This window comes from Triturus cristatus, chromosome 12 (genome assembly GCF_964204655.1).
Source record: "Triturus cristatus chromosome 12, aTriCri1.1, whole genome shotgun sequence".
Taxonomy (NCBI): Eukaryota; Metazoa; Chordata; class Amphibia; order Caudata; family Salamandridae; genus Triturus; species Triturus cristatus.
In genome coordinates this window covers 707,712,090-707,725,132 of record NC_140595.1, presented here as the reverse complement: position 1 = coordinate 707,725,132, position 13,043 = coordinate 707,712,090, and the positions used below count along the sequence as shown (strand labels likewise).

The 13,043-nt window shown below is 49.4% G+C and overlaps 1 protein-coding gene across 1 annotated transcript in view; it reads left to right on the top strand.

Moving 5' to 3' along the window:
• CTC1 (CST telomere replication complex component 1) overlaps positions 1-13,043 on the top strand; it is a 191,922-nt gene that overhangs the window by 154,612 nt on the left and 24,267 nt on the right. Inside the window, exon 21 of the mRNA XM_085636896.1 lies at positions 12,006-12,070. Coding sequence (XP_085493022.1) covers positions 12,006-12,070 — 65 coding nt within the window. The remainder of the gene's footprint in view (positions 1-12,005; positions 12,071-13,043) is intronic.

The following is a 13,043-nucleotide window of genomic DNA, read 5'->3' as shown; positions in this document are numbered from 1 at the left end:
CTGTTCTCTCTACTAAATTAAAACTATGCACCCTAGGTGCATAACCAATTGGAAGTGGATCACCCTGTCAGCCCCTGTACCAGTGTACACTAGGTACCCAGGGCATTGGTGTACCCAAGGCCTGCCAGGGGCTGCAGCATGTATTATGCCACCCCAGGCTTGGCCTAACAATCTGACACAACTGGCTGATCACTCAGCTGGGGTAAGTTGGTGTAATCGCCTCTTACTTAGGTGTAGTATACCTATACCTAACCTTAAATGGGACACCTGGTAACCTATAAGTCACTCCTATGGCAGGCCTTAACAATCCTGAAGGCAGAGTGCTTGGTTCCATGTGAGATGGTGCTCTGGCATAAGCTGAGCCTGTCTGCAGTGGTCGGAACAACTTCCTTCTACTGTTTCCAGATATCGTCATACCATATACTCTTAAGTGCATTATGAACCTCGCGGTTAAATGCTATCTTTGGTTTGGCTTTATCAAAACATGTCGAGTAAGGTGTCATACGAATTGGAATACTAACTCCTCGCCAATTCTGGCGACGGGGTTAGCATTCCACCCTTCTAGAGGGACACGACATGTACAGTACCTGAAACCCGGGTAAAATCAGACATAGCCTCAGCTCCACAAAATGGATGCTGCCACCACAGACACAAGTCTGCCCTCCTGCTGCTGGGAGTCCTTCCAGCTTGGGAGGTGTGGACAAAGGGTTTCCTGCCAGGGGAGGTGCGTGCACCACCCCAAACAGGATTTTGTGTATTGGTCAGGTAGGGCTTGAAAGAAACCAGACATGCCTGTGGCTCACAAGGAGCCTCGGTGCATATGCCAGTTCAAACCGGTCCTGGGGCACACCAGTCCCGGGCCTGGGGCGAGCTGGACAAAGGATTGGGGGTGTAACCACCCCCCTTCCTGGTCCCACCCATAGGGAGGGACCTAGCAGGTAGTCCGGCCCCTAGAATCCGCTTAAAGGTAGGAGCTGTGTCCTAAGACTTCAGACATCCTGGAATCAACTTAACACTAAGAAGAAGACGGGAACTTCGACGCTCTGCTGCACAGAGGACTGAAGCCAATCTCCCCTGTGGTCAGGGAGTGACCACCTTGCTAACGCAAGCACCATCCAGCGAATCAACGTCTGCTTTGCCGCCGCCTCCCGCCGGAGCCCGAGCCCAGAGACTGACAAGACCTGGACCTCCAGACCTCTCACCGCCCGATCCACAGTCCCTGAAAAGAGGAGACCCATGGAGGCACCGAGACACGTGGAGCCAGCCATCTTGGAACGACTACGACAAGCTGACAAGTGCAACAACCGAGGCTCCCTCCAAGTTGTGCTTTGGGATCTGAGAAGCCCAACACCTGAGCAGCATCTGCACCAAAGGTGAGCCCTCCAGCATCTCCACGATCTGCGTGGGGCCCTTCTGCATTTTGCCACTCGACGCGCCTAACCGGTTGCTGGCCCGCTGGCTAGTAGCCATCTTGGCGACGAACTTCAAGAAATACACCGCTGGTCTGGTTGCTCCAGACTGGCCCTTGCTCCCCTCCAAAGGAGCAGTCCTTCTGACCTTGCTGGTCAGAACCATCAGCTTATTCCATCTCCTACAACAATTGATTTTGCCAAGGCTTGTTTGCTTCGATCAAGTCGCCGACACCGCCGACAGCGAGAGCCTGCGTGGGACAGCTCGTGAACCGACTCCTGGGCGTCGTCGACCTCCAGGGACCACGTGGCTGCAGAGACAAGCTACACCTTTCTTCCTGTTTGCACCCGACATTGCCTGGTACCCACCTGGTTCCACGCCGGTCACTGGCTAGTGACTGTGAACACTGTCCCCTCTGCTTACAGGTCTTCAACATCTCCGATCCACTCTTGGATCCACTGCATCTCTCCCGGACCGACCGCCTGCAGCATCTTTGTCTTCAGGCTCCACGGAACAGATAGAAGAAACCCGACGCACTTCGAGGCCTATGCACCCGCTTCCTGTGGGTGAGGTAAAGCTGGCACACCTGTGCCCAAGTGTAGTATTACATCTCTATTGCCTGTGTTCCAAATCTTGAGTTCCTAGTCCATCCGGAAGATCCTCTTTGCAGTAACTTTGTACTTTTTACGCACCCATTGAAACCTATGGGAGCACGCGTGTGACTATTCGCTCTGCACACGCCACCCGTGGACCTCCTGGTCACTAACTGACGTTAGCTCCTTGTAGGCCCAGCGGTTCTAGAGGCCCTAGGCCTTTTCCCTTTTCTGTTCGTGGTACTTATACCACTATTTTAGTATATGGTTCGAGTGGCCACCAGGGCCTATCCATATAAAGTGCAACTTCTGTGTATTCTACTGTAATCTTGTTTGACGATTTGTGCTCCTGTGCTCATAAAGAGACGAGGGGTTACTTTGAGAAATAAATACATATATATTTTGAATATATATCTGTGTGGTGTCCTTTCATTGGTATAAAAGGGGGTTACATTTGGTAAAACAGCTGGCTTAACACGCTTCACGAGTTTAGCCTCAAAGACTGCTTAGCCTACGCTACCACTAGGGCAGCTAGTCCGAAAAGGTTGACTTACAACCACACCATAAGGGTTGCTTGGCATGGTACAAGGTGATCACTTTAACTAGTGAGCATCATATACCAGGCCAACTTCTCACAGGCGCCATGTGTGCCCCTTCAACATGCCTCATATTTTGCACCGACTCTGGTGCTGACCTCCATTCTAGATCCAAGATGTATACCGGTTCCTTCTCCACCGACGCCGGAGGTTGAGCCTTGGCTGACATTGGGGTCTGACCTCAAGCCGAATCTGCTTCGTCCTTGACCAAGGTTGTGTTTTGACTCCACTCCCAACACACCTGGTTACTGTACACTCTGATTCTGACAAAACACTCCCTGTTTTACAAAGCCTGTCTCAGGCTTTACCACCTTTGGCTTGGACTCTTATTGATCTGATAATGATGATAGTAATGATGGGGATGGTTTACCCACACACTGTGATGATGATGATGATGATGATGTATATAGGGAATAGATAGGGACTTGTAAGAGACCAGTGGGCTAGATACCTCCCCTGGCATGTTTGGTTTCACCCATTGGGCCCCAATAAAGAAGAAAGCATCATTTGCCATAGTAATTATACGTTCAGCTGAAGTCATAGACCTACTGCTGCCTTGAGACAAATGTCCTCACTGTGGACTTGCACCCTGGGACAGCCTCATTTGATCCTTTCGTCCATTTACTAATGCCCTGACTGACGCTCCTATTGATAGTTGGGTTAAGCATTGCTCTTGCCTTTGGTGAACAGGTAGATAGCCAGGCACCATAAACCGGTGGCGGGCAACCCAGACTTTCCTACACAGCACCTAGCTCATGAGAGTTTGTTGGTCTAAGCTTCCACCAGTAAATTCAACTCTGATGCATTCCTCATGACCCCTACTGATGAGGAGATGAAAACACTTGGGGCATTTGGGAAGCAAATGTTCTGTCCCATCATGTTTTTTTTTAAGTTCAATAAATGTGTTCTGCCTCTTAGGCCGTGATATGCATGTCCTTTGGGACATGGCCAGTGAGATCTTGCTGGCGATCCTGGAGGAGTTTCAGGCCGCTTTGGCTCAAACCATCCAAGACAGCCAGCATGAGAGTAAATATGTAATCTGATAGAGACATCTAACCACAGATTCCTTAACTTAGAATATTCCCCAGGCATCAGACTGCATCCGGAAAATACTTTTTCCCCAGCAGTACCTCTGCACGCCGAAAGTGACGTCAATGGAGCCATATAGGCCGCCCCCCCCCCCGGCGTGCTGACGTCCATTTTCTTCTTTTCCGCGTCCCAACGTGGATCTGGAGAAGCGGTTACCTCTTGCCTGTTTTTGATTTTCAGGCCTTCTCTGCGCCTTTTTGCATCTGGGAACAGTGTGTGATGCCTTCGGGCTTCAAAACGTGTGACTCCTGTTCGTGGCAGGTGTCGGCAACGGACCCACACGTGATCTGTATGTGGTGCTTGGGCGAGCACCACGACTCCAAGGAGTGCGATGCCTGCCGCCGGCTGAAGCCAAAGTCCTTGCGGGAATGTCGCTTGAAGTTGCTGACCGCCCGGATGTCCCACTCGGAGCCCCCACGTCGCCGGTCTCCTTCTCGTGCTAGGGGATCGTTTCGGGACAGGTCGCAGAGTCGTTCCCGGAGACTTTGTTCTCCTGCTGCTGGTAAGCATAAGAAATAGAAGTCTCGGAGGTCGCCAACCTCACGCAACGACGGGGCCCGTTTCTCGCTGTCTCTAAAGGAGACGGATCCGGAGGAGTCGACCCCCACCTACCTGCCATCCGATCGGCCATGGACACCATGGATTCGGTGAGACATGCTATAGCCCGGTCCGGTCCGTTGCTCTGCGTCGCCATACCTGGCTTCGCGGTGGATGTTTTCCTTCCAATGTCCAGAAGCGTCTTAGGGATTTGCCCTTTGATGGGGCCTCCTTGTTCGACGGACATGTAGACCCGGCAGCTCAACGTCTCATGTCTGAGTTTCCATGAGTTCTATGTTTTCTAGTCCTTGTATGGACTTGCGTTTGGTTGCAGTCTTGTCACTGCTTTAGTTTTCATGAGTTCCATGGTTTCTAGTCCTTGTGTGAACTTTGCATTTGGTTGCAGTCTTGTCACTGCTTTGTTTGGTAAGTGCCGTTCTTTGGGTTCAAGTCGTCATTACCCAGACCTTGCGGCTGTTTGCCGTCTTACCTTTCTTTTGCTACAGCTGGCCAGCTGTTTTTGTATTTATTTTTTGAGTCCTCTGCCTAAGAGCTTATCTCAAGAGGTGTCCCTTGCTTGTAGGGATGTACCATACCCTATGTGGGGTACTTGTTGGCTATTGTATAGCTACTGCCACTGGAAGTTTTGAAGGCTTCCGTGGGGTCTTCTGCAGCCTGCTTCTTTTCTGTCTCTGCTGCGAGTTTCCTGGTTCGGCCTGCTCTTTCTATTGGTGGGAAACCCCCGCTGCTATGCCTCACGGGTTTGGTGTTGTCCTCTACGGGTTGGACCGTAGCCCTCTTCTGCCTTCTGCTATGCCTGGCCCTCCATGGCGTGTTCTTTTGGCAGTTCAGCTAAAGAGACAGAGCACAGCTTCATGGAACTCTTTGGTCTGGTGTAGAGTGGCCGTTAGCCCCGGAAATCTGGACTGTGCCATCATTAGTTGCGGAATCGGCTCCAAAGTTAACCAACTTTGGTAGAGAGCGAAGCGCGCACCGCCCTGCGCCTGCTCAGGCAAATGTGAGTGGTGCAAGAAAGTGGAATCCTGCTTCAATTTCTTATGCTTCTTTCTCAATTTACATGAGGATTTGAACTGTGAAGAAGACCTGCCTCTCAAGCGGCTCCAGCAACTTTGGGAGTGGGAACAAGATGGAACTTTGGAAGCGGACCGCGACTTGGAACAGCCCCAACAAGGAGCTTTTTTGTGCTTGGTGGTGTGAAGTTTGACTTCGTGGTTGCTGATGGCTGTCAGGTTCATTGACACACAGTAGCTGCAGGCCTTGGAGTCATGGCCCGACTCCAGACACCACAGGCATACTTGGTGGAGCTCCGTCACAGGCATTTGTCGGCCACAGTCCCTATTGGGCTTGAAATCTCTTGTTTAGGTGGTGAAATCCCTTGCACACAGAAGATATTTCCAGGTAATGTCTATGAGACGCACAAAGGGAGCTCTCTATCCATGCAGGGGGGTGTGGCAAGAAAGGAACTGATGTCAAGATGCAGGGGTGGCATCTAATGGGCCCTGATCGTCATTTCTGGAGTAAAACAGTTCCAGTGCGGAGCTGCATGACCCCACCTGACAGTGTGCTGAGGTTTCCAATCCTGTCTGATGCCTGGGGAATATTCCAAAGGTGAGGAATCTGCAGCCAGTAGTCTCTATGTAAAGGCACCATGTTTGGTCACAGTCAAATTAAATTATGCAAGGTGAGAGGATGTTGAGGAACGATGAGGAAGATTTAGTTTAAGTCTGGCAGTGTTCTGAATGATTTGAAGCCTGCATATGCTAACTATAGGAAGACCTAAAGACAGAGAATGTCCATAGTTCATGCACAAGGAGATGTCTGCCTGCAGCACAGTCTTCTTGGCCACTACAAGAAAAAAGTTGATAATCTTCTGGAGAGTTTATAAAAACAGAGAGCATGTGAAAGTTACTTTGTGTACCTGGAAAGAAATACATTAAATAGAATATGGAGATTCTACAACTTTGTGTTCAGAGTAAGTGCCCTCTAGTTCAGCATTGGTATGGAATTTGGCAGGTGTCCAGAACAACGATTGGGGAATATGTTTGACTGGCGCTATTTAGCGGAAAAAGTCAATAGAGAGTACCCTTTCTGCAGGTTCATAATGTGGCACTTTGGAAGCAGCTAGAAAGGGACATAAAGTTTTGGGTATTTGCGTTATAGTTCCAACACTGGCTTCATGCTGGGATGTCTCAGAAAAGACAAAATATAGCCAGGAGTAAGGAAAGAAAAGCTCTGACACAAAAGCTGAGTCAAGATGTATTCAAAGAAAAGGAGAGATTTAACTGGAACTGAAGTCAAGCCGTTGGACAATGAAAACAGACAGAATGGGTCAAGTGGAGAAGCTTCAAATAAAATGGAGAGAAATTGAGGAAAGGCTCATTTCCAAGGACAAAATGGTAGCAGGTGGTGACCAAATGTAAGTTTGATACTTGTATAGCGCACTACTCACCCGCAAGGGTCTCAAGGCGCTTGTACGAATACCGCTGTGGAACCCATCCTGGCTTTCCCTGTGAGGCGTCCACTCCTGGGCACCCCCAAGATGGAGGCCAGGCATCCTTAGCGTTGTGGGGGCCGTTGTGGAGATTAAGCAAGCTATTGCCCAGAGTTGCAGAGTGGGACTCCATGATTGGAATAGGCACCGAGGCGAGAATTATCAGGTCCGTGGAATTTTTGAGCCCAAAACCCGCCGAGTCGGGGAATTGAACCCTGGTCCCGGGCTAGACCTCTGCATCAGGGTCTGCCGCTCTAATCATTGAGCCACACTTCTCCACCAAAAAATGAATCCTGAGCAAGGACAACAGAGAAAAAGTTGTGAAGCAGTCAAACAAGGAAAATAGCCAGGAAGAATAAATTACTGACCTTTAGTAATGCTCTATCTGGTGGATACTCTACCTAACCACAGATTACAACCCTCCAGATCCAGATCCAGGCGTCAAACTGGATGTGGATGTGGATGTGGATATGGATATTTCTACAGTAGTTTTCCCGCGCATTGCTATGTGGCATCAAGCGGTTCTTTGTTGACCTTGTTCCTCTCCGAAAGCGATGGAGTGGAACCACATACAGGCACCACCCCTTCATGCTGATGTGAGTGCCTTGAGTGACTCTTGCCATGTCCTCTGATGTGGAGCATGAACAGGATGCAGGATGGACTCATGAAAGTATTCGTCCAGCAGATCCAAAGCAACCATCCAGTCATCCGGATCCTGGACAGACAGAACTTGGGCCAGTATTAGCATTTTGAATTTGTCCTTCCATAGGAAGGTATTCGGACAGTGAAGATCTAAAATAAGACAAAGGCCTCCATCCTTCTTCAGCATGAGGCAATAGCGGGAGTAACAACCTGTCCTTAATTCCAAGGCCAGCATCCACTTGATGGTCCCTGTACTTCTTGTAGCAAGACTGCATCCAAAGTTCCATCTTGTTCCCACTCCCAAAGTTGCCGGAGCCACCTGAGAGGCCTGTCTTCTTCACAGTTCATATCCTCATGTAAATCAAAAAAGAAGCATAAGAAATTGAAGCAGGATTCCACTCCCTTGCACCGCTCACATTTGCCTGAGCAGGTGCGGAGTGGTGCGCGCTTCGCTCTCTACCAAAGTTGGTTAACTGTGGAGCCGATCTCGCAACTAGTGATGGCACAGCCCAGAATTTCGGGGCTGACAGCCACTCCACGCCAGATCAAAGAGTTCTATGCAGCCGTGCTCTGTCTCTTTAGATCCTTACCTATTTCCTCTGGCGCTCCATCAGGCCCCCTGGAGCCGAGGGGCCTTCCATCTGGATTTCTGCCAGTTGAATACGCCCTTGGCATCAGTTGGACCTTTCAAGCCTATCTTACCTCCGCCTCCAGTTCTGATCCCTCTTTCGGCTGCACGAACTATGCCGCCCCAGGTACTTCAACGCCAATGTCTCAGGAGGAGGACCCAATAGCTCTCTTTTCTGCCAAATTGGCACCTGTCAAACCTCGACCGAATTTTCACCAGATTCCTTCTTAAGTGCCACTTTTCCCACCTGATTTGTCACCTCCACAAGGGAGGCAACATTATCTGCATTCCCTTTTTGGAACAGACTCTGACAATGACTATGTCCTGGGTGATCAATTTTCACTACCCTACCAGAATGATAATTGTTATGAGGACTTGCAGGAGGCTAGTGGTCTTGATACCTCCCCAGAAATGGATCTACTCGTGTCCCCTGGACCAGCCACAGAATAATCTGCTTCCTACAGCATGGCAATGTGTAGGTCGGCCGAAGTGCTTGACGTCCAGCTCTCCACCTTGATGATAAAAACAAATGAATTGACAAAAGTCCTCCAAATGGGGCAGATATCTTCTGAGCCCCTTCTTTGTTTTTTAACGAGGTACTGACGGATACTCTGTTTGGGGACTTGGCCCGACCTTGTTCTGGCCCGATAGTCACTTGACAAATTGTCAGATGCCATCACCGTGCTCAAGGCCTACCCTGCTTTTCTCTCTCGCACCACCCTTCACCCAAGAGCCTGGTGGTGCAAGCCTCCATGAACCGATATACCCTCAACACATTTCCTACCACTACCCGAGTATCTAAGCGGGGAGAAACATTCGGCAAACGTCTATTTTTTTCCATCAGTCTGGCCCTCCAATCTGTTAACGCCAGTTGCTTTCTGAGACGCTACTCTTGTGCCCTTTCGGTTTTGGTGGTACAGTCCACCCTGGTGTGCCCGAAGATCCTCGACCTGTTCTCGCTCAGATCATTCTAAGTTGTCATGATGCAACCAAGTTTTATGATTGGTTGTAGCGTGCACGCCACTGATTCTTATCGGCTGGGCCATAGGCACCAATGTTGCCATTTGCTGCCATTTGTAGCTGAAATCAATTAGGTACTAAGGCTATGTCCAGTCCTCCCTGATCGACATGCCCTTTGACAGGACCCGCCTGTTTGGGAGCAAGGCTGATTCTGCTCTTGACCATTTGATGAAGAGCAGGGCTACCACTCGCTCTCTGGGCCTTTCTGCTCCACCTCACCAACTGCAACAGTTCCGCCTCTCCTTTCTTAGATTTGACGGAAGTGCCCCAGGCTGCCAGCCTCCCCAAAGAACCTAGCAGTTTCATGGTCTGTCTGCCCACCGCCCCCAAGGTCAAGATCAACGGGCCTTTCAGTCTACTGCTCCCCCTGCAGCCCCACTTGCTAAGCCTCTTTAGTGTGCCCTTAAATGAGCATGTCCACCCTGTGGAAGGCAGAATCCACCAATTCTACCCGGGTTGACAGGTAATATCTTAGGACTGGTGCGTTCTCCAAATTGTCCACGGGGGTTACTCATTACCCTTCCTTATTTCCCCGACTCACCTTCCACCATCTTCCTAGAAACTGACGGAGTCATCAGTCACCACCAAACTATGGCAAACCTCCTGTCCTCTTTGGGGTTCACTATCAATGTGCTGAAGTCCCACTTGATTCCTTCTAAGACTCTCCCTATCATCTGAGTGACTCTGGACAAGGCCTGGTTTTGTGCTTTTCCCTCAGGAAAGAAAGTCCAAGACATTCAGGCTATGATCACAATCTTTCAACCTTGATCTTGGATTTCAGTGAGGTCGACTCTGAGGCTACTGGGGCTGATGGCCGCCAGCATCCTGCTCGTCTAACAAGCCAGAGGGTATATGAGAGCTCGACTGTGAGATCTGAAGTCCCAGCCGTCCCAACAACATGGGGACCTCTCCACCACATTGAGAGTTTGGAGGAGACTGCAAAAGATATTCAGTCGTGGTTGCTGGACTGTAATTGGGTCAGCGGCAGAACCCTCTCCCTTGCCCACCCAGAGCTGATGGTAGTGACTGATGCGTCACTTCTGGGTTGGAGGGGCCACTTGGGAAAGGTGGAGATCGGAGTCTTGGCTCCATATTAACCTGCTGGAGCTGAGCACGCATCTGCTTGGTGTTGAAAGTCTTCCTGCCCTCTATCATAGGGAAGCCTGAGCAGGGACTCCCAGACAGCAACGCTGCCATGTGGTACTGCAACAAACAGGGTGGGGTGGGGTCACGGACCCTGTGCCTGGAGGAAAAAAAGGCAAGGCTGTGCAGAAAAGTATTATCTCCAGCTGGATCGTGCTCTCCATTAAGATCTGCTACACATTGGCTAAAAAGGAGCATCTGGAAGGACAGCCTGCTCACTCCACCAGGCCAGAGCTACTACCACAGCATTAACATGCGGAGTCCTTGTCCTAAACTTCTGTCAGGCAGCTACGTGGGTGCCCCTCCATACGTACACAAAGCAATATTGTTTGGGCAGCTTGATTAGGCGAGAGTTGCATTTTGCCCGCTCAGTCCTTCTAGACTCTCTAGTTTGTGTCCATTCACTGACTCGTCTCAAATATGTACTACTTTGGTATCAATTTAAAAGGTGAGGAATCTGTGATTAAAGGTCTCTATCATTGGAAAAAATTACTTACCTTCTGTAAGAGACGTTCCTCACTGACTTTCTAATCCTCCCACTGCTGTGATTGGACTCTTATCTTTAATAAGATCTCCCGCCCTGGAACCTGTACACTGGTCATGATTCGCTCTTTTGGCTCTGCGTATGGGGGCGCGGCAGCCTTAAAAGCAATTGATGTCAGCATGCAGGGGTGGTGCCTATATGGGCCCTTCATGTCATTTCCTTAGAGGAACGGCTTTACTGCAGAGCTGCACAGCGTACCTCACGGCGTGACGAGGTACTGATGAAAAGTTTCCAGAACCAGTCTGACGCCTGGGGAATATTCAAAAGGTGAGGAATCAGTGACTAGATAGTCTGTACTAGAAAGAGCGTTATCGATGGTAAATAACTTTTTAAGGCCTTCATCATCCGTTGTGCACATTCATGGATTCCAGTTTTCAACCTCATCCATTGGCTCACATAAAAATTCCTAAATATCAAAGCGTAGGTTTTGGAGGCTTGTCAGTTTCTGCTAACCTTTATAATTCTTTGTCAATCTATATCCTTTTGAAATCATGGTGCCTGTGGTACAACAGTAAGCATGAAGGTGGGAAGTCTGGGACTATGAGCTATGAGTGAATATAGGATATATGGCTGGGCCACAGTGACCCCTTGGTATAGCTACCCAGTGCCGCCTATGACAATGCAACTCATTTGTGTGCTCCTTACTAAGATTACAGATGATTTCTTTGCTATAGATGAGCTGTATAACACTTGCAAATCTTGCAAAATACAGATAAAAAACCAAACAATGTGTATAATAAAGAGAGATGACCACTTAAATTTGAGATCTTGTAAACAACTCAACTCTTCCCACTTGGCAATATGTTCTTTTTCATTATCTTCATACAGTTACTGTTGAGGCTTGCAATATCTAATTGCTAGATTTTCAATTTTTAATAGCTCCAGCGCTTTGCATTGAAGGGATTGGATGTCTGACTGATTGAGACTTTGCATTTGAGGGGTTGGTTCTCTAGCTGCTTTGCTCTTTGCTGCTGGGGTTAGCATGTTGAACGGTATGGTAGGAGGGGCAGCTAGTGGCCAAGATCTTTGGTAATGGGAGATGGAAAGCATAATGGTTCTGTGTTGATTGCTGGGGACTGGCATCTAACAGCCTCAGATCTTTGCTTGAGGGTGCTGGTTGCCTAACAACATTGGTCCTGTGCCTCTTGGTGTTGTGTTATCGTTTGCATGTCCACTCTGCTGTTGCCTCTGGTACTTTTATGTCCTTGTGCCGCAGGAGTTTGGAATGTCTGACTCTAGGACTCAAAGCTTGGTCACATAATTTTGAATAACATATTTTCTTCTTCCTTAGGGACGGTGTTCTCAGAATCTCCCCCCTTGCCCATCACGGAGTGGAGTATTTCAAGCCAAAGCCAAGTAAGTTCTCAGGAAAGCGTTCACACCTACTATGCTGCACCCTACCTTGTCAGTGCCTCATCCCATGCAGCAGTGCCTTCATGCTCACCAAAGGGGCACACTGTTCAGGATGCGCAGTAGATAGTGTACCCTCTACCCTAGCTGTGCTCTGTTTGAGTTGTAAAGTGTTTGTGCTGCACACTGATTGTCTGCACGGCTTTAAAATTACTGGGTGGAGCACTTATTGATCTGAACACTTAGGGCCTCATTACAATGTCGGTTGGAAAGCATTCCGACCAACTGCATTCCTACCGACTCCTTGTCGGAATGGTTTCCAACCGAATGGAATTTGTGGAGTCCGATCGACCGATTATGATGCTTCTGAACACCGTTCGGTCGGACTCCCATTGACTTTAGTGGAAACCTGTGTTCTGACTGACAGCACATTGAAGAAGGGGGTGGGGGGTTGCGAAAAACCTTGCGCCCTGTGCCAGGCACCCCAGGGTGCCTGCCACACTGTGCATGGTTGTAAGGAGGGGACCCATGGGTAACCGCACGGGCCCCAGCCGGAGGACTCCGGGTGAAGGCCTGCTACGGGCCCCCAAATTCGGTTTCCAATAGTCGATTCATGTCGGACAAACCGAGTCAGAAAGGCTGTCCGAATCTAACATCGTAGTATATCGATTGGAAACGCGGGCTGTAGGCCTGTACGAATCGGCTCCGACCAACTCGGTTTCTCCGAATGCCGGTCGGGACTGAGTCGGAAAGTCTGAACGGTTTCAAACTATCATAATCGGTCAGTCGGATATGTTTCCGAGTTGGTCGGAAACGCGGGTTCCGACACGAATTTAGAATGCCGTTCGGAACCTTTCTGACTGACATCATAATGAGGCCCTAAGTGAGTTGTAGCTTAACCTGCTGTTTTGGAATTGCACTGACTGTAAATTTGGCTACATCATTAGTATGCTGCCCTCCATCATTGATGTTTTCCAGA